Below are 25,588 nucleotides of genomic sequence, written 5' to 3'. Positions count from 1 at the left end.
AACAATTCGCTCTCTATAAACAAATCTATAAAAGTCGATTCTGAAGCTGGTGCTCCTTTTTATGCGCCTGTAGAACATCCGCACGCTTCAATCCCATAAGAGATCCTAAGACCTTTCGAAGCAGTGTTTCCGCCTTGGCTCGGCTTCGTTCGCGAGAAATTTCCGCGAAGCGCAGACGATTTAGCAAGAGGGTTGCATGCTGCCAGCCTACGGGAAGTTGGCAAGCGTCTGCGTGCTTAACACGCGGGAGCGCTCGCGCACACACACACGACACCATCGCTCACTCACTCACCAAGTCCACAGCTGCGGCAAGACGTCATTGCTGAGCAGCGGCGTTGCTTTCGCCACCAGGCGGACCAGACGGGCCAAGTGGGCTTCGTCTTCGGTTTCGACCGGATCCGGGGCTCGGTCTTCTGCTGTCGTCGCGTCGTCTGCAGGCGGTGCTTCGTCCGTCTGCTGCGACTCGCCGTCGTCGTTCACACGGCCCTTGCCGTGTGTGTCGTTCGCGCAGCGAGCAGACGACGCGTTGTTTGCGAGGCCGTCGTCGTCGTCCTCGTAGTCGACGTCGAATAGAAGGCCGGCCATGGTGGCGACCACGGCTTCGAAGATCAGCGGCTCCGGGTCGAAAGGCTGGCCGCACTGCGCCGCCACTCGCCCGACGAGTCTGTGCGCCGCGTCCTGGACTCGGTCGAGCACGCTGAGCTTGCCGAAGCAGAAGTCGCGCAGTGTGTGTAGCACGAAGCGCCGATGTTCCGTCCACTCGTGACCTTCGCTCTCCGAGATACCTGCATTCAAAGGAGACTTTATCTGTTGCGTCCGAAGTAGATGTAGACAAGCTGCACGCTTGTGAGCATACATGGAAAACGCAAAGGGAAGCAGACGACTGCATGTGCTCGTCGTCTGCAGTCGACGAGCGCTGTTCTTTCTTTTGAGAATGTGGATGCTCAACAAACCGGCGAAACTTCGCACTCTCGTACAGGCGATGATGTTCGCACTCGTTTCCTTGGCGTTTCTTCGCTTCGAACAGCAACATTTCCAACGTAACGTATACCGTTATAAACGAAGTCTCTCGCAACTTTCCAGCGTTTCAAGGAATATGTACGTCGTTGCCCAACAAGCTGAACACATGCAGAACATCTGTGTTACCCCCTGCAGACGTTCTGCTTACCGTCTCTGTTTCCTACTAAATTACCCAGCGAAACAACGAACGCGTTACCTAAATATTCTCCCCGCAACAAATACGTCCCGCCCTGCTCCTCGTTACTTCAATAAATAGTATTAATTTGCTGTGCCCCTTGCTTCGCAAACTTAAAACGAATAGGTTTCTCTGGATCCTTCGTCCGTTTTCACGCTCGAACAGCATTCGCAGTGTCTGTGTTTAGAACATCTTTATTCAACAAGAGAACGATACGAACACTGAGTCACAATCACAACACAATTCCACCAGGACGATCACATATACAAAGTACGAAGCACTGTATACAAGGCACGTTTTCAAAGAAACGCCCGAGTCCTCACTCACATAACCACATAACTCACACACATAACCACATAGACCCACGCAACACACAGTTACACAGAAACTAAGTGTCACGTTATGTAAAATGACGTTGATATATACAGTGCAAAAAATGGTTACGTACAATGATGATGCGACAGAGACATTTTACATAATCTTGAAGTGTTGCTATGAGATGGGTATATACACTGAAAGTTTAAACGCTATCGTCAGTGGTTGCGCTGCGCCGCGTTTCTCAGCCGCTAAACATTGTCTTCTCGTCTGAACCACGCTGCTGAAGTGTAGTCTTCTTCCATGGGTGACACACCGGTCAGCGTCAAATAGTTGCAAACCAGCTTCAGCGGTACCTATAGCTTGGTCGAGAAACTTGATAGTCCTACAATTTTTTTGCAAGTAAACTCGGCCACGTCTTTTAATCTTGCCAACAGCAAAAATGTACGCCTGTATCACTTTGGCTTTCGGCCCGCACGGAATCAAACGATAGCGCCGATGCACCTTCGCGACGTCGCACTCCGAGGCCTGTAGATGCATACATACATCTTAGCGTCCTATATAAAACGCAACGGCACATATTTAGAACCTTATTTTGTTATAATTACTGACCTAGATATAAAGGCGCATGTTGCAAATGAAATTATTGCCTCATTTTCAGTCATTGAAAGCCGGAATAGTATTATGGTCTTACATTAAGCAAAAAAGTTTTTCTGCAACCAGCACGGGAAATGTGGTTACGCGTGTAGTTGTGCGGACAAAAAATCTTACGGAAGGAGTGATCGTTCGTATAACCATAGAGAAATTGTTGATATAACATTCGGCGGTAGCAACTATGACTCAGTGTTCGTATCGGTTATTGTTGAAATAAACTCTTACTAAACACAGATAATCTCATGAAATTACACTGAATATACCCCCTCGTAGGTTCATGTGTGCTCGAAACGTCAATTCCTTCGAACGTACAAATAGGAACCTCACTTACTCCTGTTTCTTGCGTTGTTTTCTTCTTGAGGAACCCTGCTCGTGGAACATTTCTCATTGCAAGCACACACAAGGGAAATTGCCGGCTTTAAACACAAATTCGTTGTTCCCTATAAAATTGGACGACTCTGTACATATTCATGATTCATCTCTGTGTTTGTCGCTAGAGCACATCTGTTACAAATCACTGTACATGTCGTTCTATCAATGTTATTGACTGAATAAGCCTATGTAAGCCAAACTTGACTGCTGTTTTGGGACTGCTGCGGAACTACAGCGCACCGGACTTGCATCTTCCAGGTCGTGTACATAGTTCTGAACTTAAACTTACAGCGCAAACACCTAAGACCAACCACAAAAGGAAGATACGACACAAACTCAGTGTGCAGCGCATTGAACTCTTATCGGATTTAAATCGTTACATGCAGTAATGAACTACACAAACGAAATAAAAATGAGGAATATAATGATTTCGAGTTAAAAAGTGCTCCTAGTCGCTGCGCAGGCTCTGCAGCCCCTCGCAGTGATCCCCGAGACCGAAGGAAAACCGTAAAAGCCGTCGGCGTTGGTAGCGTGAAGGTTTGTCGTCTGTTTCGCTCAGATCTCTGCATGCACACAGCAGGAAAGCTGGCGTTTCCCACTCAACGCTCACGCCATCATCGAGAAGGCGCAATTAACGCAGCCCTTGCTCCACTGCAGAGCCCTCTGAGCAGAGCGTGAGAGGTCCACCCACATGCATGGGGTACGTCGTTTTTTTTTCTTCTTCTTTTTTTTTTTGCAGACGAATGCCCTGCGCGTCTGCAGCGTCTGCAGCGTCTCTGCACACGCTGTCTCGGTGTCGCGCATCTGCCGTCGCTACCGAGACAGCACGGCGACGCCAACGACAGAAACCCGATTCGAGAGTCCGTGCACCAACTGTTATCGCAATAATATCTGCGAACCCAACTTTCAATACCTCAATGACCAGGCGCGTTAATATTGCCCGCCAATAAAACTCCTGGCAGTCGCGTTCGGCGCATACATTCTCGCCCCCGCACGGAATGCGACGTCAGCGCCGCCATCCGCTCCGTGACGTCACCCCTCCCGCAGCGCGTCTACATACGCGTCTGACGAAAGCGGAAGCGTCTTACCTTGGTGATCCAGGAGGAAGCCCATGGCCGTGGAATCCCGCGGCCTGCCCGCGAAGCAGTCTCCCAGCTTGACGTACGCTTCACGGATGGCCGAGTACGAACCGAGGTGTACATACTGCTTGCCAAGAAGGCGGAACGTGAACACGGGGCCGTACTCCTCGGTGAGGGAGTCCAGCTGTTCCAGGGGCTTGAGACCCAAGGAGTAGCCGACGAGGGGTAGTCCCTGCGGTCCGGGAGGCAGGTCACCGTCGCCGCGCCTCGGCTTCCGAGATCGGTCCAGAAGCCAGCGGAACACGAGCAAGGCAACGCCCGAGGCGGCTACCAGGAGTAGCCACATCGGGGCCACGGTTCCTTGTACGCTACTCCCGGGTTACCTGAGCAGGGACACAATGGAAGTTTCTGTTGATCGTTATCCAGTTGAGTGCCCACAGCGTGACCAGCATCGAGAGATCTTTCGCAAGCTCTGTAAAGCTAAGCATCCATTCTCTGTACAGACAGTGCTTGTGCAGTGGTGCCCCAACGAACAGAGAACAGCGCCGCAAGCTCTACGAGATTTTCTCCTAGACGGTGAATTGAACAATTCCTCGTGAGCAGTATAGTTAATGCGTATTTTTAAGATACTGTATGTTCGCTTGACCTGTTCATGCTAATTGTTGTTCTTGTATTTGGAAAGATTGGGTGCACTGCAGTCTGCAGACGAGGACACACAACTATGGGCCGTCCAGCAGGCCCGGGGTGCGCTCGAAAAGCACAAGCCTCATGACCCACTACAAACGGGCCCAACGGGGGTAGTGCAGAGTAGGGTATAACCCCGGGTCGACGCTTGGCCAGCGTCACGACGCTTTAACCGTCGTTTGCGGCACTTTATTTGTTATCCCTATCCTCCCTATTGGATGCACTTTGTAGACGATCACGAGGAAGAAGACAGGACAGGCGCAGCTTGTGATCCTTGTGATCATCTACAAAGCGCATCCAATCTTTTCAAATACAATGAATCAACTTGCCCAACAACGCATTCTGCTAAATGTTGTTCTTGTATTCTTATAAACTCTTTTTTTTTTCTTTCAGGATTTACGGACCTTTTCCGTTAGTGTTTTGCCATTATGTTATATTCTTCTGAGTGCTCTTTAATTGTCATTATATTCTTTTGTCTTTGTTGTTTGATTGCCCATGATTTTGGAACCGCCGGTACTATCTGTAGTCCCTATTCTACATTTAATAAAGAAGCAGAAGGAGAAGAAGAGCGAGCATAGCTTCAAAATGAAATTAGGCAGGTGCCATAGCGAGTCGACTTTCTAAGTCAAGCGACAGTGTCGTAGTGTAAACCTGCTAAGATGTCAAATTGCGCGCGGTGCGAGCGTGTGTATGTCTGACGACAACGACTAGACGACGGCGGTGACGGTGGCATGATGACGGAATGATGACGATTGAATCATGAAGACAGCATGACGACAATGGCTTGATGACGGCGACGGCATGACGTGCGTTATGGATTACGGATTGCTTTCTTTCTTAATGTCTTTCAAAATAAATGTCAGTCGAGAGTCAGCACATGTCCCGCGTGTTTCATCCTTCGTCTATTTGTGAGCGATGCACAAAAAAGGCATCATGAACGCTTACCAACTCGCTAAGTTTTCTTTCCTAGTACGTTCGGCAGTTCACTACTTCCATATTTTTTTTTTTTTGGGGGGGGGGGGGCAAGTTTGGGCATCCGAGCTTTTTTGCAGTGGCAGATATAGTGACCAACTTTTAGCCTCGTTCTGTCCCCGCGCAGAGGCAGAATAATCACACGGTCGTTTCTTCTCTGCCGTTTCACACCAGAATGAAAACGTCGCTTGACAAGGACCACAGAGACTCGGAGCAGTCTATAGCCTGCAAACTGGAAGTTTCTTGGCATCTTGATTCCTATATGCTACAGTTGGTGCGGCGTGTCGATGATCCAGGTTCTCGCGTAACTCGCAATGTGCTTTTGTTGTGTAGTACATACAAAACAAGGAATTAGCGACGTGCACAATATATCGTATATATATCTATCCGGTCCTGACGACGACGATCTCGAAGTAGTAGTCATGGTTTACTTTCATGAGAGAAATGTATTGTCAGAAAACGTATGGCTGTGTGTGTGGGGCAGAGGCATCAACATTCAAACAACGTAAACAGATGTTTTACTCTCATTTGCCATGCATGAAAAAAGCATGTGCTCATATTTTATGCGCAAAGAGTTCATAAGCACGGCCGGAATTCAATCGCCACCGCACGTGTTTGGCAGTGAAGACATAAATTAGTAGCGCTTACCGGCGAGATTGGTTGTGGACTTCAAAAAACGTTTTTATCGACTCAAACAACGTTTACTCGAATTAAAATATCTGGATCACAAGTTGAAAGGTTTGTGCGTATAGTGAGCTATCTCGCGTATCTTTATATGGAAGGTCTTAATGTTTCGTTAAAAATCGATTTCTTGCACTGTTTCTGGAAAAATACTTAATTTCGTAGTAAAACATTTAGCATAAACTATAGCAATGGGAACAAATTCTAAAAAAAATGTGGTGGCTGAAACGTTCACGATATGTATATAAGAAATTTCTGAAAACGCACAATTTTTTTTGCTTTATTACTGAGCCATCCAAGCGCGGAAAATTCATATATGTGTTCGCATATTAGGTCACATGAAAGAACCACAGCAGTAAAATATTCTGAAATAATATTTGACATTTTAGCTAGTTTCACACTTAAGTAAGAAAAAAAATTTCTTCGACCTATTTTTTACTCCTTCGCGGAAACTTCAAAGAGCCCTTACATCAACAAGAAAAAAATATCGTGCAAGATACTTTGGTGAGACCTGATTCACACAATAAACAACCGGACCAATCTTTTTCCTGACAGAATCGGTGATGGTCACTTTTGGGGTCTGGGACGTTTCGCATCGAATTACCGAGCTTCTGCGTAGCCGAACTCCCTTATTGTTATACAGGCACGGTTCGTCCATTCAGTAACCTATACGGAAGTACTTAAAAAAAGGGAAGTAATTAAAAGGTTAATTAGCACATTTCTGTATTTAGTGAAAATATCGTAGAAACTTCTTCTTGCAGCGAATGTCCGCCTAGCTGCGTAACCTATCAGATAAAACGGCAGGGGCTTAGATACGACAGTTTCTTTTAAGTGTACCGCATACAACAAAACACCCGGTATAGGCTACGCTGTTCTGGAACCACAAAATTCCAGTTTAACCACGGGGTATTTTTTTAGAGCGCGGCTCTTAAGCATCCATTCCTGCGTCGAGCGTCTGCGTGCCTCGGCGTCGGCGTCATAAGCGGGCGAACGAGCAGAGCGAATGCTGCGTATGAAATGCGAAGAGAGCGCGAGGAGGAAAATGGAGGGGGAGGCTACAGTGAAAGCACGAAGCGGAAAGCGCAGGAGGAGCGTATGGCGAAGGCGTGGAAAGAGTAGTGCCACTCTGCGGTTACGATATTGCTACGAGATGGCGCCAGAGTAGCGCGTCCAACGCTAACACGGAGGAAGGAAAAAGATAGGAGGGAGCATACCGCAACGCGATTGAAGCCAACCTCGTGGCCCAACACGTGATCGCACGTCAAAGTACGCGGTTGGTTTTAGTGTTCCCGCTCTGCACGCTGAGCCATGGCAGGGTAGCCGAACAAACGCGCGCCGAATAAAAACTACTGGCATAGCTATACTGGGAACCAAACGTCTCGGCAAATTTAAATTCTTGCTCCGTGATCTCGACGCAAGAAGACTGATGTTGGGCCACCACTGCGGCTTCACGGCGCTTTCGCTTCCCAAGGCTGGCTGCGTGACGTAATGCTCCCTCCTATATTTTTTTCTTCCTCCGCGAACAATAATATATGTGAAAAGAATTAAAGCGCTGCATTAGTGGAGATCCGTCTGCGGCGGCTGCTGTGAATCGAGCCCACGCGCTGCCTGCGCTGCCTATATCGCCATCTCCAGATTAGCGAGGCAGTCGCGCCACACTTGGCTCCGTTTGCAACGGGCTGCACGAGACAGATTGACCGCGCCAGCCAATATATCGCGAAATGAAAACACGTATCGAGCTGCGCTCAGATATCGCATTAGGGAGTATCGTAATCGTCGGTGAATTTTGTTTATAGATTTACTTTCCATGGCAAGAAAAAAAGAAGTTAACAAGGTGTTCTAATCTTCCTTGACGTGCAACTGTGGTTTAAGCAAGGAGATTAAGAATGCTTTCTTTTTATTAGGATTTTTCGTATACGGCAGACCTGCATGACTTGCACGGTCGTCACATCCCCTGGACAACGGTTACCAAGCAAGCCATTTGTTCATTTTAGGTCTACGTTGTATAGCAACAAAAGTTCCTGACAGCTCCATCCATGCGTACCGACAACTTGCGCTGGTCACCGTAGGATACCTTGCACGGTAACTGTCGCATATGCCTAAGTAATGACATTGAGCTCTTAATTCTAGCATAACATCTGCCAATATGGACCTAGGCTTTTCCACAGCAGCATTTGACCGCCACACCACCACTACAGGTTGTAAACGTGGTCTATCTAGCGTCAGTTTGCGCACTTACTGCTTCCGTCGTAAGCAGCTACGAGGGATATCGTCGCAGTCTCCGCTGCGTTCCTTCAACTTCTGCAAGCCGACGCGGCCTATTGTCAACAAGGAAGTGATCAATCACTTACCGCCAAAATGATTCCCGATAGTGTCCGGGCATCAAAACCGATCGCAACGCATTTCTGTTGACCGAGCACCGCGAGCCGACGCAAAAGACGCGGTCGAGCCAGAAACGTGATGCGTCACCTGCAGCGCCTCCCATCGGCCATGCCGGCTTACCTTTCAAATAAGTTGCAGAAGACACCAACACCGGTAGGACTTCGTCCACGAGCGAGAAATCACTTAGGCGACGTGACGCAGCGTAAAACGCTTCCCGCGGGCCGCTTCATTTTTGGAGAAAGAGACACGTCATCTTCGCTCCCCAACCAGCGTGACGCAGGCGTTGTCAACGGCGACTCAGCCGACTATACTTACAGCACCACACAGGTCGCGCGCACAAACGCTCTCTCTCCGGCGACAACGCATCGTCCGGTGTATAAAAGCAGCGCACTCTCTTGTCAAACGCGCGCGCGTGCTCGATCTTAAAACTGACCTGAGAAAGACCTGCCGGGCAGACGACGAGTCGCCTGCGCATCGGATGTATCACTCTGGCTCCTAACAACCGTGCGACACTTTGCTATCTCGTACTTCCTCGGCAGGTCGCACCAGAGGCTCTCTCGTCGCTGCCCAACAAAAAATAATATTAAAAGGAAAGAAGAAAAAAGAAAGCGTCTCCTTTTAGAAGGTGGAGAGTGCGGAGCGAGAGGAAGACCGGAGAGAGGGAATGTCTCGAAGCGGCGGGGAAGACGTCGCCAACCTCCCTGACGTCCGGGCTGCGGGCTGGGGCGACTGCTGGTCCCGCGGCTGCGTTCCTAACACCGCGCCGAGACGTTGAGAAGGAATGCTTCCCTCCCTCTCGGCGGGCCGCGCATAGCTCTGCTATTTTTTCACCGCTACCAGGGGGCGCCGGCGTGAGGTAGTGTGCGTATTTAGCGGTGCTAGATTGCTGCGCAGCCACAGCGCAGCTGTCAGGGACCCTCGGGACCGCGGCTCCGACGAACGAGCCTCGTGTTTCTGTTTGGCTCTTTCCAAGACGAGTGTAGCCGATGCTCGGAGCAGGCAGGCACCTAGCAGGCGTCTGGTTGGCAGTCTTCCAGCACGGACCCGCGAAGCCGCCGCACCGGCCTTAGCGCGGCTGCTTCTTCCGGACTTGGGGGAGAAGTCGCGCGACGAGGCGGTAAAACAGAGGCAGTCAAATGCAAAAGAGAAGGAGCTGGTTTGGCGCCTATACCGTAGCGCGCCGGCACCTCGGAGGTCTTTAACGCCTTCTGGAGGAGTCGCGACCGCGCTTGGTTTGCGCCGTTTTGAAATAGAAGAGGCGCCTCGCGGCGCTCGGGGTGTACACACCTTGACGCGCCCAGGCGGTGTGCAACGCAAATGAACGCTTTGTTTGTCGCCTCGCGCCGCGCTACACGCGAAGCAAAAACATCGCGCTGGCAGTTAAAAACCCCTATATTTGTCAGCCTGGTATAGAGGCACGATGAAAAAAATTCCGGCGAAACCCATCTCACGATCGTTGTCGACATTCGTGCGACTATAGCATTCCACCTGTGTGAGGACCCATGCCGTAATGCCGAAGGCACATTTATTGACAATCGGTAGTACGGCAAGAAGGCCTAATACAACCACGCGCACGAGCGCCACCTAACAACCTCAAAGAGAACTCTTGATCCCGATTTAAGGAGATTTCAGAATACTATAAGGATAATCATCGTCTGTACCCAGCGCCCGCCAAGGGCCTGGGGAAGGTCAACGAACGCATTATTTTACGGCTTTTCACAAACACGATGCTCTGTCCGGCAATCCTTAACATTTTGACCCTACTGTCACCGGCACATGCAACCACTGTGAGGAAGTGTCAGACACCTTCCACATGGTCTGGGCTTGCCAAAGTAATCCAGCCCTCAACCTCAACCCCAAGCCTACACGAGAAGACTGGGAGGCAGCCCTGCTTGATTGCCCAGACCTCCAGGCCCAAAAGGCCTTGGTCCAGAGAGCCAGGCTTTCTGGTCCAGAGAACCAATGGGGTCCCGGACTAGGGATTTCACCCAGTATTCATGCAAGGCCCCACCAGGGGGCCCCACACCTTTATTCACTCTAAATAAATGCTTCTCACCAGCACCACCACAGACCACAGCGCCTGCACCTTCGGACGTCACGAAGAAAGGTTGACTAAACGCTTCCTCGTATGACCACAGCCGGCTTTGTCCCGCTGCCACTGTAGCATTGGTGATCGGCACAACTGACATCGAATGAGATATACGGTGTAATTGCGTGCAGGCGTCTATTTCAGACGTTTAGGTTTCATTGTCAGCTAGAAGAGCGCACGTTCTCACTTTTACTAACTAGTCAGTCATGTCCTCGCCCAACCCCATTTTTTTTTTGTTTCACGAGCGAGAGCGCGTTTCAGGGGCTGGCAGCAATGGATAGTGGGCGAGGTACACGCTAAGAATGCTAATCGCATTAAAAAGCAGAAAATTTGCTGAGCCTGGGAACGCAGCCCGTGATTTCAAATGTGCCGTACGTGTACGTACTAGCGTACGCGGCCAACGTACACAGTGTTGTGCTGTTTCAGTGGCTGCAAGCTGTAACTGGGCCGACACTCGGCTTTTTCGCGGAACTCGCACCTCGTAAGCTTTTGACCGTGCCTGCACATAGTGCGTGTGTCTGCGCGTGCGTGCGTGCACGTGTGACGATATAAGGCGGGGTCCGGAAGCTTCTGTCGAGTCTTCCTGACGACAGCGCCGTTGTTTGTAAAACATCTGAGCCGCGTATGTTCGATCATCATCATTATCATCATCATCATCAGCCTGGCTACGCCCACTGCAGGGCAAAGGCCTCTCCCATACTTCTCCAACTACCCCGGTCATGTGCTAATTGTGGCCATGTCTTCAATGCTTATCCCGTTAACAAAGGGGAGGCTGAGGGTGTGCATGGGACAAGACGCAGCCTCCGAAATAACGCCACACGGTCAACAACAACGTTTATTTTTCATCATGGGTGCGAGGTGGCCATGCTAACACTTCAAAGCCGCCAGTGTACGTCGCGCTCCCATGTTGCGGCGGAGATCGCGCTTAGAATGCAGTTTAAACGCACGATGCGTGGTCTTCCAGCTATATATAGGCTGCCACGATGAGCACTTGTCACGACAAAAAGCCTGTCCAGCAGGCAGCGATCACTTCGTATCGGTGAAATACAGCTGTAACGCCCCAGACACGCGTCTAGCGATTGTCTCGCTCGGCAAGTGCGCAACATTATATCCTCGGAAAGGGGGGGAAAAGAAAGATATATCATGGCATGCATTTCTCAGTCAGGCAACGGAACGCACATCACAACCCAGACGAGTGGTGATACGAGCACGATAGGTTTCTCGAAGGCATAAGAAGCAACAATAGTGTTTGAAAGCACCTTTAAATGTACGGTATCTCTCGACAACACCAACAACGGCAACGAGAAACATCAAAGCACCCTTAAATGTACGGTATCCCTCGACAACACCAACAACGGCAACGAGAAACATCAATTACCGGGGCACCTTGAACGTCTGGCGCTGCAGACACTGATCTGTCAGTGCCAGAGGGCAGGTGTGTCTGACTGTTGCTCCCTTTCGCACCCCTCGATCCATCTGGTAGGCACATCTGATGGGCTTGATGCATGGCGCCGAAAACTTTCAAAACCGCAGCACTGTGTACCTTCTCCATACGAAGCATAGTCCTTGATCAATCGATCTCGCACTTTCACTTTGCCGCCCGTATACAGCTAGCCCTCGGACTCAGTCCCGTGCATTTCAGCACTGCTGAAAGAACAAGTCCGAGTCATCTACGACACAAAACAAAACAAAAAATGAATGACTAGACTCCGGACAAGGGTTTCACCACGGCCTTGCCGATCACGCCGTTCTTGGCCGAACTGCCGTTGGTGGCGGCGCCAGCGTTCGCACTGACCGCCTTGAAGCAGCACTTGCAAGCGCGCCTCCGGCACCAGAGGGCCTTACGGTGCGCCCTCGCCACGAGCGCCACGTCACCCCACGTCGGTCCGAAGGCGTAGCCCCAGTCCAGCAGCCCGGAGTCCCTCGGGTCTCCGGGCTTGGCCCACAGGGCCAGGGAGTCCGCCTCGGTCGTGTACTTGTGGTTGATCCTGGACCGAGAGACGCCGCCCATCCGAGCCAGGGTGCCGGTGACGTGGACGTCGTCGACCCAGAAGTAAGGGCGGTACTGGGCCTCGGTCGCCATGGCCCGGACGGCGGCCATGTCGGCCAGGTAGGCCCAGCCGGAACAGTAGTCCTCGAAGAAGGAGCCCGGGTACTCGCTCTCCGTGACCTTCCACTTGCTGCCTGCAAGTGGCATATACGCGAGATCAGGAGTCAGTGAATAGATACGTAAGAGAATCTTGTGGGAGCCTACAGACAACAAAGCCGATGAAAGCCTAGGGCAAATTAACTGTACGTTCACAGTGATAGCTGAGCTGACTCGCCTAGTCGTCTGGTGTCCGCCGGCCACCGTTGCAGAAGTCTCGCGGAGTGATTTGCGAGAAACTTATAAAGAAATAAAATACTTAAGGCTTTACAAAATGGCGCCAGTGGTTGTGACGACGCAGCGTTATGGACGCGAGAGTATGAACAGATTTCATGCTCTCTCGTTGCATCGCCAAAGCTAAAAAAAGAAGCTTCAGGGCTCACAACACGTTGCCTCTTTCTGCAGTGCCCACGGAGCGTCGCGGCTTCAGGTACAAAGCTCTAACTAAAAAAAAAAAAAAAACATGGAGGACGCTTAAGCTTCGCCTTTAAAAGTGGAACGCGATAACATTCAAACATCCCTGACTGCTCCTGACACCTCCCGGCAACTAGAGCGCATGTAACCGTAATATTTACCGGAAAACGCTGGCCGCGAACGCTATACACGAAGGCGGGCTTTCTGGTAGAAACGCGGCCTCTTGCGTGGGCCGCGATACGGCGGAGGCGAGCGCCATCTAGAGGTATTGCAAGGAATCGGGAGCGCCGCTCCATGGCCCCCGAGATACTCACGCGCCGACGCGCGCAAATGGCGGACGCCGTGGCCGGTCTATGATTGGTAGAAACGCTGGAAAAGGGGGTTTCTTTGAGTCTTCGCATAACAGAATTATGTTTTCTCGTATAGTAATATTACAATCCGACGCTATCATGTCTGTATATAGGTTGTGTGTAAGTCGTACTTTGTGGTTTTTCTAGGTATATTACCTTGAGAAATTCAATTAGTTCACTAGCTTCCTTGAGCCACATGGAGGGTTTGAGAATGGGCGGTTCGAAAATCTTTTTGTGGAAACGACGCCCGACACCGCATTTTCTGTGACACAGGGCCCTTAACGCTGTCGCGTTAATGCACATACAGCTTCACCTGGAATTCACAGAGCGAAATTAAACGACACCTAATGGCTCCGTGCATGGCTACAGCGTTTTGCTGCTGAGCAAGAGGTCTATGGTTCGATTCCCGGCGGTGGCATTTCGATGGCGACGAAGTGCATGAACGCTTGCCTGCTTTAGGTCGGTTGGTCCAAATAAATCTGGGCCCTCTCTACAACGGCACCCCTCATAACCCATTGTACACTTTCAATTTTCTAAGCAACGGCCGTACACTGTGCAAATGCCAACTGCCGCGTGAGAAAGTCCAGGCGTACTTGACAGGATCGCGCCATCACGTTCATTGACCTATACGAACTAAACCTGGAGGATAGCACAGGCACAAAAACCAGACGTTCATCTCGTTTAGGTTTCGTTCACTTTATTTCTCCCCGATGCTAAAATGTATGTGCAGTTTATATTGTGTCGGCAACTATAGTTTGTCGGCTACCACTCCAGGTATATATCCATATATATATACAGTGCTGACGGAATGAAGCGCATCAATTTAGGGCTAACTAATGCGCATAGTTTCGTTCTCACCGGCTGCAGTTCGTGTCACATCGACGTAATTTTGGCGCGTGCACTTAGATTTGAGTCCGCTTCACCGTTGCTGACCAAATTCCTAGCGAGATGACATGGTACCCTCGAGTACTTTGCATAAATGCAGGCTTTTGCTAAACGATATCCCTGTCGCGGTTCATTCCCGTGAGCACTGTACATATAGGTCAGCACTTTATGATAACGAAGTTAACACTGACAAGCTGACTTATTAATTAATTAATTTATTTATTGATGCGTTTGTTTCATGTATGCACCCAACGAGTCTGGAATACGGGTGCCCAGCGGCAACCAGAAGATATCTATTGCGACTGGCAAGCGCAAGTTACATATACACAGGGTGTTTCAGCGAACACTTTCAAATTTTTTTTAAAGGTTGCCTGTGCCAGATAGGTCAATTCTGGTTTATGAGCCGGTCTACTCGAAGCGGCGGACACTATCTGCACAAAAAAATTGATATGCAAAATCACCTAATTATGAAGAATTCATTAATTAAATGAAAAGCTAATTACCTTATGACCCATGTTGCAAATTACAAATTGTAGCAGTGGCGTTCGCAAGGCGGATCCACGTGGAACAAATTCTCTGGACGACACCCGTTTCGAGACATAAATTCCCGAACTTTGCGGAGAAATGCATTGGCGTTTCAGTTACTTGTGTGCTTCAGTGCATGAAACGACGTTTTGTTAACAAATTAACTGGAACGCCAATGCGTTTCTTCGCAAAGTTCGGGAATTTATGTCTCGAAACTGGTGTCATCTTGAAAATTCGTTCCAAGTGGATCCACCTTGCGAACTCCACGGCTATAATTTGTAAATTGCAATATAGGCCATGATGTAATTAGTTAATAACTTAATGAGCGAATTTTTATTAATTAGACGATTTTGCATCTGAATTTTTCTGCAAGTATTGCCCACCGCTTGGAGTAGACCAGCTAATGAACTAGAATTGTGATATCTGCCACAAGCAACCTTTAAAGATTTTTTGAAAGTGTTCGCTGAGACACCCTGTATGTCTGGGACATGGATAGCCTTCTGTGAGCCCTCACCCACGCTCCTGGAGATGGGCATCTGCTTCTGGACGTAGCAGAAGAGGACCTTGGGCTTGAGCGACGCCGCCGACGCCACCTTGTCCAGTATGGCGGCCAGCTGGAAGACGTGCACGAAGATGTCGTCGTCCATCTTGAGCACCATGGCGACGGAACCGCATCGCGTTGAGGCCCACCGCAGCGCCATCACGTGCTTGTACGTCAGGTTGCGGTACGAGTCCACGAAGTTTCCCTGGACCGTGTCGCCGTACCTGTGACGAGACGCGGAAATCAGGGGAGGGCGCCTCGATGATCAGAGAGAGAGAGAGAGAGCTAGAAAGCAAAAAAAAGGAAAGGCAGTCCGGTTTGCTACCCTACACTGGGGGTGAGGGAAAGGGGAAATAGAAAGAAGTCAAGTAATTATAGTCCCGCGGTTATAACCCAACGAACAGGCTTGTGCACTAAAAGCAGTACGATCGTCGTCAGGCAGGTCGGACATACCCCAAACTCGCCTATAATTTAGCTCTTTCATGACGAGACATATCAAACCCAGAAAAAAATGTATATTTGCTATCTAAATATTCAAAACACATCTAGGATAAGCACAATCATCAAAAATTTAAAGAAAAATATTTTGCGGCAATTTTTTTCAGAAATAGAGGGCAAAACCCAGGTGTGTGTGTGTGTGTGTGTGTGTGTGTGTGTGTGTGTGTGTGTGTGTGTGTGTGTGTGTGTGTGTGTGTGTGTGTGTGTGTGTCATCAGCCTCGTTACGCCCACTGCAGGGCAAAGGCCTCTCCCATACTTCTCCAACAACCCCGGTCATGTACTAATTGTGGCCATGTCGTCCCTGCAAACTTCTTAATCTCATCCGCCCGCCTAACTTTCTGCCGCCCCCTGCTACGCTTCCCTTCCATGGAATCCAGTCCGTAACCCTTAATGACCATTGGTTATCTTCCCTCCTCATTACATGTCCTGCTCATGCCCCCCATTTCTTTTTCTTGATTTCAACTAAGATATCATTAACTCGCGTTTGTTCCCTCACCCAATGTGCTCTTTTCTTATACCTTAACGTTACACCCATCATTCTTCTTTCCATAGCTCGTTGCGTTGTCCTCAATTTAAGTAGAACCCTTTTCGTAAGCCTCCAGGTTTCTGCCCCGTACGTGAGTACTGGTAAGACACAGCTGTTATGCACTTTTCTCTAGGGGGATAATGACAACCTGCTGTTCATGATCTGAGAATGCCTGCCAAACGCACCCCAGCCCATTCTTATTCTTCTGATTATTTCAGTCTCATGATCCGGATCCGCGGTCACTACCTGTCCTAAGTAGATGTATTCCCTTACCAAGTTCCAGTGTCTCGCTACCTATCGTAAACTGCTGTTCTTTTACGAGACTGTTAAACATTACTTGCCACTGGTAAGCCACTGGTGCCACTGGTACTGTATAAATATCCATAGAACTCCTCAGCCACTTGAACTATCTCATCCATATCAGTAATGATATTGGCGACTTTGTCTCTTAACGCATACATATGATTCTTGCCTATTCATAGTTGATTTTTCACTGCTTTTAGACTTCCTCCGTTCCTGAGAGCATGGTCAATTCTATCCATATTATACTTCCTTATGTCAGCTGTCTTACGCTTGTTGATTTACCAGGAAAGTTCTGCCAGTTCTATTGTAGCTGTAGGGTTAGAGGCTTTCATACATTGGCGTTTCTTGAACAGATCTTTCGTCTCCTGCGATATATATATATATATATATATATATATATATATATATATATATATATATTCAACGGAGCACAGCAATCGCTTTCGGCGCTTCGATGGCGCGCGCACATCGGCGAATTTTCGCTCGCTACGTACTTGTGCACAAGCAAAAGCTGCACCGACACGATTCTGACCAAAAAAGCTTGGTCCCGTGTAAGGGTCGCACTTCATCAAAATTATTAAAAAAAGTGCGGCCCTTACACGAGTTTATTCGGTATCGCGCAATGTGGTGGGCAGCACTGCGCATACAAGCGCGGAGAGGTCAATGTTCTTCGAGCCACGAGCTGTTTTTCTGGCGTATACATAACACGAATTCGGAGTACGCCTGAGTTTGACACGCAAAAGGACGTCGCGGCGTACAGTGTGTATGTATGCGCATGCGTATATCCAAAACAATAACATTCGTTTGGTGATCGTTTACTACGGCAAATTAGTTTGCAAGCTTCGCTTCTTCGACGGCAGTCGAGTTGAGGACACGGCATTCAGTGGCAGTCGCATTCAAACAGACGCTTCAAAAAACTGATCTTCAAAGACGTAGACTACGCTTCTTCTATTTGTACCATAAGGTTAGCTCGCAGCCTTCATGATATCGACGCTGACGCTCCTGTCGCAGACGACAAGAGAAGTTCCGCGGTGCAGACGACATACCGGTGTCGTCTGCTAGCTGCTGCAGGCGCCATCGCTGGACAACGGGAGAGGGGAGGGGGGAGGGTATCACGCAAATGCTTGACAGGACGACAAGGTCCGGTACCTGAGCGATACATCGCGGAAGTACAGGCTGGGACCACACCGAGTGCGCCTTTGATAAATTTCATTTTCTTTCGTCTTAGCCTGTCGTATGTCCAGGTTCTCCAGACATATTAGCATATTCTGTTGTTTTTATGTGCAGAGCGCAGGCTTCGATGTATGTATACCATCCGTGTTTTCTTGTCAAGACTGTCACGTCTAGGCCCGTGGTATTTCTACAGGCAGGGTACGGTGGCTATGCGGAAATTCGCTGCTGGGAAAAATTCAGCGATAATTTCACTGATTACTTAAACGTGCTAATCAACTTTTTGATTACCAACTTTAATGCTGCAAATCGTAAAATTGAAGTAGAGCAGTAGTGAAGTCACGTCTAGGTAACAGAAATTATACGAGTAGCGCCACTTTCGAGCTATGAAACATTAAGATGTGCTAAAATATACATTGGCGTATTTTATTAACAGGAACGCCGAGGGCTTCTTTAGTAGACCTTGCGAACGGGTATCTCGAAAGTGGTGGTAGTCTCAGGATTTCTACTAAACACACAGGACTTCACTGCTCCTTGCTTTGAAATTCACTATTGGAACATGTGCCCTAAAGCGAGCAGTTAACAAGCCAATTAGACAAATTTTAGGCAATTAGCAATATTATTATTCAATATTTTCTTGCTAGTAATAATGTGCGCCTACCCACATAACCTCTCATACGAAAACGGCAGATGTTTAGATGGTGTTATTATTATTTTTCTGGCATAAGAAAGAACACCTAGTGCTTGTTTCGATAAGGAAAGTCGGTCTAGTTTACCGCGAGCTTTGTTGTTTCCAAACAGTCTTCATATCGCGCTTCCATATCGCGACCGTGTTGAACTTCCTGCGATCAGGTTTTTGTGCAAATATGGATTCTGCATGTAAGTAGGGATGCTGCATAAATGAAAAAGAAAGGAAAAAAAAAACTGATGTGGACTCCCTTTCGTAAGTGATGTGTATGGCTGCCCCAGATATCGGATCGAGCTTCCGGCGCTGGTGCAATCATCGTTAATATTTTCTTCTTGCTTTCTTTTTCTTCCAATTGATATTGACTGAGCAGCAATCGCGGAAAGGACAGCAGCACGACCGGTACAAGAGTGTATTCTTAAAGATGTACAATGCAGATCCATGCAACGAACCTGTTAAAATCTATGTGATGCGAAGCTGTTAATTAAATACTTTAAAGTAAATACGATGCGTTCAATTGTCTCGACTTTTCATCCTATTCAGCGTGAAATCTCATGCAATCGTTATATGCCCTGCACCGTCCACACGCTATGCCGAAATGAAAACAGCAAGTCACGCGACGCAGTGACGTAACGAGGACGAAGCCGACGTTTGATGGTTGTTGAGGGAAGAATGTGGTGAGGAGAAGTGAATGTGGAGGAGGGGGGGGGCAGGGGATAAGTATACGACGAAAAAGACAGTGCTAAGGTTTGATTGTCATTCGCGCGTTTCATGCTTGCGTCTGGGACCTAACGGAAAGTGGCGCGCGCCACGAGGTTTCGCACGTGACATGTACCACGTGACCCGCGCGGCAATTAGACGAGACGGCGGCCAGAACGACAGGCCAAAGCAACCGAAATGACACCGCGAATGGCGTACACATTAATCCAGCCAAAAGTTAATCAATGATCCGTGGAATACCGTTAGGCCTAGCAAAGATACCAAAGAAGCGAGAGAGAACCCTTTAATGAAAGGCAGAGATTTTAGCCGGCGCGTAGACATCGCTTACGCGCTACTCTGCGTGTGGAAGGGAATTGGGGAGAGAAAGAGTGAAGGAGAAAGGCGAAAAAAAGAAGGCACCAGTTAAGAAAAATTGGGCACTGAGTCTTCTGACTCATGGCCAATGGCGTGCAGTGGTAGAGTCCTTCGGTGTACGCACCGTCCTATAGAATGAGGTGACAGAATTCACTGCGTGAAAGCTGCATGAGAATGACAGAGTAGAACTAAAGCGTGTCGAGTTGACCACTGCTTTCTAAGTACGTAAAGATACCAAAGAATAATTACGGCGACCGAGTTTGACTAACCTCATAGTGTATAAAAGGAAACCCAGCACCGTCTCCCAGCCACTGACCTGCGGTTCTCGCGTTCCATCCGCTCTTCGAGCGCCGGGTCCCCGGGCGTCCTGGCCAGCATGAAGACGACCCTGGTCGTCACGTTGCTCCTCGGCCAGCCGGCGCCCCACGTGGTGCGGATGACGTCACGCTCGGCGAAGTGGGCCGCGGCCGAGTGCACGAGGACCAGCAGCGTCGCTTCGCGACCCGGGGCGACGCTGCAAGGTGGCGCGTCCAGCAGGTAGGCGAAGTCGCGCAGGTCGATCAGCCACGTCGAGTTGCAGGTCGCGGCCGCGTCGTTGCCGTTCTCCGGTCGCCCGTGGGCGTAGCGCAGTCGGGGACACGGAATTGGGTCGTGCACGCATGACTGGACGCTGCGCCGTTTCGGTTTGAATTGACGCGTCTGTCGCAAGGTACCGGGAGCCAGCGAAGTCTTGAGCAGGACGTAGTAGAGGCCCAGAACGACGACGGTTGCCAGCAGGGCGCTGGGCTTCAGCTTTCCGATCCCGAGGCGAGCCATGCCGGATCGCAGCGTTAGCTATAATTCAAAGCTACACAGGAGTTTTGAAACTTCTTTTAAGACTTTCCAGTAGAGGCCGAATTATATGAAGGAGGCAACAGATATGGACGACGGTCTCCGAGTAGGAAGGTGCTGCGGGGCTTCAACTTTGCCGTCGAGACCCGTGGCCGCGCTGAATTGCACCGTTAAGCACGTAGACTCAGTACAACACTGGGCCACCCTATAGCAGCTGCGAGTTGCGACTTTTAAAGAAATTCCAGTAAGAGGCGAATACCTATAGGTCAGCGAACTTTTCGATCACGATGCGAGTTAAGCCGACTTGTACCGCAGCGTGTATAGTATTATACTGCCGCGGACAGTTAGACTTCTCAAGACCTTTCAGACAAGGTCAAAGAGACGAAGAAAGCGACAGATGGGGGTGTCCACGGAATACGGATTGGTCACCACAGCAGCGGTCGCTTTCGGGGAAGTGGGTTTCGACCGAACGATGCGGCAGGTCGCAGGTTGTAGTGGACATTCCCGCAATCTGTCATGCCCGTCGAAAGCCTAGATTCTCTGCAGAAAGGTAGACTTAGGTCTGAAGAAAGACGGCTGATGGTGCATGAAGCATCGAAATTTCCGTGAAAAAGTGTAGAACGCCGAGTACTCACTGACACACCTGTTTCTGAAATTCACGAACAGCACCCATCGGGCGCGTGATCGGTGTTCACGCTTATTCGACGACGGGAAAGATCGAATGACGTTGCATGGCGGAACCGCGCTGTTCTCTAACCTCGGAATTCATAGCGCAGAGGTGGGTTCATTCCGTTGCTGCAGGCATGCGATATGCGTCCCGTATGGCGCGAAGTTGACGACCCGCTCATATAGGGTCAGGGTGTCAGCCAACTGCATCGTCACGGTGCGAATATTCATTTGTGGGTCATTACTGTATTGATTAAAAGCTTACACAGGAATGGCTTACATAGACAGTTGAAATGATAAAAAAAAGCATACAGTTAATTGCGAACGTACGTAGTTTTCTTATAAGGTGCAATCAACATACACGACTTCCAGCACACTGCCTATGTATAGTAAGCCGCTATATAAAAAGACAAGCTACTAAGAAATATTGATTAATCTTGAGTCATATATGTATTCAGTTAGTGTTAGCAGGACGCTTTCCAACGGCGTCAACCTGTTTAATTCACTATTTTACAGCTGTATCGTTTTTCAGCACCTGAAGGTGTATATGCTCTTTAGCAGCTACATATCGGCATGTCCGGTGCTCAAACAATTTCGACGACTGAGACGCCAACACGTTAATTTAATGGGAGAATGAAGATGACTTTCCGGCTTTCCTCGACCTTGGAAGCCAGCCTCCGCGTTTTCGCAATCCTCCGGCGACGTAGAAGTCCTGCCGTGACTGGTCAGCGCTAAACATAGACCTGGTTCGATCTCTTCCTCGTTATCCGTTACTATAATGGCAAGCGGTAATCTCACAGCGGCTCAGGAAACGAGCTTTTAGTAGGAAACAGATCACTTTGATCACCAGCGTACGAGCCACGAATATATTCTTACGAATATCAAAATAAGGGTATCGAATAGACGTACACGCATCTTACATGCCTAAACATTTCAGGAGCCCCTCGTATTTCGACGACTGCGACCTACAGCACTTCTGCCATTCGACGAACGAGTCTACTTGCCCATGATGGAAGACTTAGTGGCCATCAGTAGTGAGCCGCGTGGAGGCGATCTTTCAAACTGGAATTTTTCGATTTTCCTTCCAAGTCGAACCGAAACTCCGCACTTAGAAGAACGCACATTCACCTCCGTAAGGGCGCACCAGGCAGTTGACATAGTACGCACAGTCTCAGTGACGTAGTTGCCGAATCGTGCTGATGGATCTTTTTTCACAGAAACTTCGAGGAACAGACGGTCCTGCGAGCGCCACAGGCCCGCGGCGTTGTTATTATACGTACCGGAGTCGCCGTTCAGCAGCCCGGTCTTCGAAGCCGGGACAGCATCCGTCCGCATCTGGCGATCGCGTCACACACAACGTCCTCCTTCCAGACGACGGCCACTTCTCGAAGGCACACACAGGCATGCGTGAGCGCGCGCTCTCGTCCGGTGTACGTACCTACACGACTCCCATGCGAAAGGGGCCTTGGGCTGCCGGCCGTTGAAGTACGCGTCGAAGGAGAAAGCCCACGCAGAGCTAGCTGCACGCCGGCGGCGGCTGCTGCCCGCGTACGCGTGGGCCTGGACTGGCCCACCTGTTATATCCCGCCCGGGCGGGCAAACGCTGAAAACGAGCCGTCGCTGATTTAGCTGCTCACTGCTGCGACGCGCAGTAGTACTTTACGTCGGCTCCGCCGGGGGTCCCGCGTCCGGAAGTCGCAGCGGGGCGTGTAACCGATGAACCACGGGAGACCGAGGGGCGCGGTCCGGCACGCCTCCCCCCCCCCCCCCCCTCCTTCTGTCAAGCGTCGACGACGAGGTGGTTCGGAAAATAAAGAAGGAACAAAAAAATAATAACCGGGCATGCATGAAGAGCGGCAGCCGCAGCAGCAGACGATGCGAGCGGTGCGCGCTTCGGCAGCAGACGACGCGCGATCTCCAGAACAGACGATACCTATTACTACGCTCAGAACCACGCTTCGCTCGCTAGCTCGCGCACGACTATTACTTTCCCGCCGAGTCGGTCGGGTTTGGTTTCTCCTCCACCGCACGTCGACATTAGGCGACGTGCATCCGCCTCTCGGATAGCATTAATCTCACCGCCGCCGCAGGTGTCAAAGGTGCCACGCCTCTTCTGTACTGCTGTATACCGGCGGCATCGGGGAGTCGGGAGAGGGTGGGTGACGCACACACGCACGGTGAGAGTGCGCGCGCACGCGCTGCTACTTACTACATACATGGCACTGTTGGCGTCGTTCCAAGCGCGGAGCAGCAGACGACAGCAACGTAGCGCGTGTAGCAGACGACGCGCGTGAGCGCGTGCGGTTGGGCGAGGTCAGCAGTAGACAGATGATGGGCACAAATGACAAAGCGGAGCGAACAGGAAAGTGGCGCCATCAATCGGTAAGTTGGTGTGGTTACAACGCCCGACTTGCTAGAGCGTCGAAAACCACGTGGTTGATACCCGTCATCCTCATACCGGCTGCATTTCCTAACGACATCAGGTGCCATATTTCAAGCGTATGAAACACTCAAATACAATATAGACAGAGACAGAGAGAGGAAGAAGCAAGATAGTAGAAGGAAAGGAGGGAAGGAAGACAAAAGAAAGAACAAATGTATAAACGAAAAACACGCAGGTTATTCGCAATAGCGTAACGATGGAATCTCAATGACACCAATTAAGCTTGTCTGTTTTAGCGATGTAGCAACAGTAGCGGATACAGTACAGGCAAATGCACACATATCTAGATGCATTTAAACATGCACATTCTAAAGGATTGGCCACGAATGAGAAAGTATATACAGAGTGTTTGAGCGAACAATTTCAAAAATTCTAACATGTTGCCTGTGGCAGATATCTCAATTCTAGCTCATGAGGTTGTCTATTCAAAGCAGCGGACACTACTTGCAAAGAACATTGAAATGCAAATCCACTAATTAACAAAGATTCACTAATTTCGTTTCTAACCAATTACCTTATGGCTCATATTGTAATTTAAAGATTTTAGCAGCGGAGTTCGCAAGGCGAATCCACTTGGAACGAATACTCAGGATGACACTAGCTTCGAGAGATGAATTCCCGAACTTTGCAGAGAAATGCATTGGCGTTCCAGTTACTTCTGTGCTTGAATGCCTAAAAAGACGTTTTGTTAAGACACACACACAGAGAGACGATCGTATGCATCACCACTTGGCCCAACAAGAAGTGCTCCTTCAGACTCCACGGTATCTATGTGCCTTCTCGAACCTCACCATTCACCCGTCAATACGAGGGGGGGGGGAGGGTATAATAGAAAGAGAGAGGGAATCGGTAAGAAAATATAACAAGGAAGAGAAGCTACGAACAGTGATCTTCACACGTCTGTAGTGGTTCATATAGCAATAAGCTGAAGCGAAATGTAAAAACTATAGCCATGAAAACCAACAGCAGCAAACTCAGTGCGAGTTCATAAACATTTCCAGACACGCAAAAAACTGACGCTTCTAATTTCTGCAGCGTAATCAATTCCTGCCAGAAAATCTGAAACTGAGCTGCTGAAGAGTGCAACTGTCACGCGCCCTTAGCAGACGCCCCTGAGTGACGTTACTGAAGTAGAAGACAACTCTGATCGAGTGACGTAGGTGACTGTTCGTACCTCACCGTTGGGCGAAAAAAAAAAAAAAGCGGGTAACGCTTGCTTCATGCTCACAACGAAAAAATTAGCAGTGTCGGCTTTTTGCAGGTGCGGAAGTGGTTATGAACTCGTCAGATAACGGGCTTCCAATGTTGCATTAAGATATATATCATCTGATTCTCTTGGTCAAAAAAAAAAAAAAAGAAATTTGTAATTACTTGTCTGATTACTAACTTGAGCGATCTTGATATGTATACTGTGTCGAAGCAACCCCACAGAAATAGCTTAAAATTATACAGTGTATACCGGGTGTTTCAGCGAATGCTTTCACAGTTTTTTAAAGATTGCTTATGGCAGATAGCACAATTTTAGTTCATGAGTTGGTCTACTCGAAGAGGCAGACACTACTTGTGCTAAAAATTGAAATGCATAATTAGCTAATTAACTAAAATTCGCTGATTAAGCTTAATTACCTTAAAGCCCATATTGAAATTTACAAATTTTAGCAGTGGAGTTCACAAGGCAGATTCACTTGGAACGAATTTGCAGGAAGACACCAGTTTAGAGATATTAATTCCCGAACTCTGTGGAGAAATGCATTGGTGTCCCAGTTACTTTCTTAACGAAACGTCGTTTGATGCCTTCATGCATAAAGGTGACTGGAACGCCAATATATTAACAAAGTCCGGAAATTAATATCTCGAAACTGGTGTCATCCTGATAATTCGTTCCAAGTGGATCCGCCTTGCGAACTCAAAGGCTAGAATTTGTAAAATGCAATATGGGCCATAAGTTAACTAGATAAAAAGATAATAAGTGATTTTTGTTAATTAGTCGATTGTGCATTTCAATATGTCGTGAAAATCATGGGCACCTCTTCAAGTAGACCACTTCATAAACTAGAATTGTGATATCCTGCCGCAGGCAACCTTTAAGAACATTCGAAAGTGTTTG

General features: G+C 49.0%; 2 protein-coding genes across 5 annotated transcripts in view; both read right to left on the bottom strand.

Moving 5' to 3' along the window:
* The window catches only part of LOC142588142 (cytochrome P450 2J1-like), a 20,290-nt gene extending 11,252 nt beyond the window's left edge, over nucleotides 1-9,038 (bottom strand). Inside the window, exons 1-3 of one of the 3 annotated variants that reach the window (XM_075699630.1) lie at nucleotides 8,768-9,038; nucleotides 3,625-3,998; nucleotides 293-785 (exon numbers count right to left, since the gene is read on the bottom strand). In XM_075699630.1, the coding sequence (XP_075555745.1) occupies nucleotides 293-785; nucleotides 3,625-3,961 (830 nt within the window). In that variant the 5' untranslated portion in view covers nucleotides 3,962-3,998; nucleotides 8,768-9,038. Of the gene's footprint in view, nucleotides 1-292; nucleotides 786-3,624; nucleotides 3,999-8,303; nucleotides 8,421-8,454; nucleotides 8,731-8,767 lie in introns of those variants that run through there. The other 2 variants (XM_075699632.1, XM_075699631.1) reach the window with 2 other exon arrangements.
* A 2,203-nt stretch (nucleotides 9,039-11,241) lies between these two features.
* LOC142588141 (acetylgalactosaminyl-O-glycosyl-glycoprotein beta-1,3-N-acetylglucosaminyltransferase-like) lies at nucleotides 11,242-23,297 on the bottom strand. Of its 2 annotated transcripts, XR_012829671.1 has the most exons (4): nucleotides 19,858-23,297; nucleotides 15,258-15,508; nucleotides 11,802-12,607; nucleotides 11,242-11,535 (listed from the first exon to the last, which is right to left on the bottom strand). XR_012829671.1 is itself a non-coding variant. In XM_075699629.1 (3 exons), the coding sequence occupies exons 1-3, from the start codon at nucleotides 20,355-20,357 to the stop codon at nucleotides 12,126-12,128; spliced, it is 1,233 nt and encodes a 410-aa protein (XP_075555744.1). In that variant the 5' UTR covers nucleotides 20,358-23,297; the 3' UTR covers nucleotides 11,242-12,125. The 2 variants fall into 2 exon arrangements, 1 of the variants encoding a protein (XP_075555744.1); XM_075699629.1 differs by having other exon boundaries at nucleotides 11,242-12,607.
* Between the last annotated feature and the right edge of the window lie 2,291 nt (nucleotides 23,298-25,588).

The sequence above is a fragment of the Dermacentor variabilis genome, chromosome 7 (assembly GCF_050947875.1).
Source record: "Dermacentor variabilis isolate Ectoservices chromosome 7, ASM5094787v1, whole genome shotgun sequence".
In the NCBI taxonomy this organism is placed as follows: Eukaryota; Metazoa; Arthropoda; class Arachnida; order Ixodida; family Ixodidae; genus Dermacentor; species Dermacentor variabilis.
The sequence above is the reverse complement of the archived record's forward strand: the minus strand, read 5'-3'. Positions and strand labels throughout refer to the sequence as shown.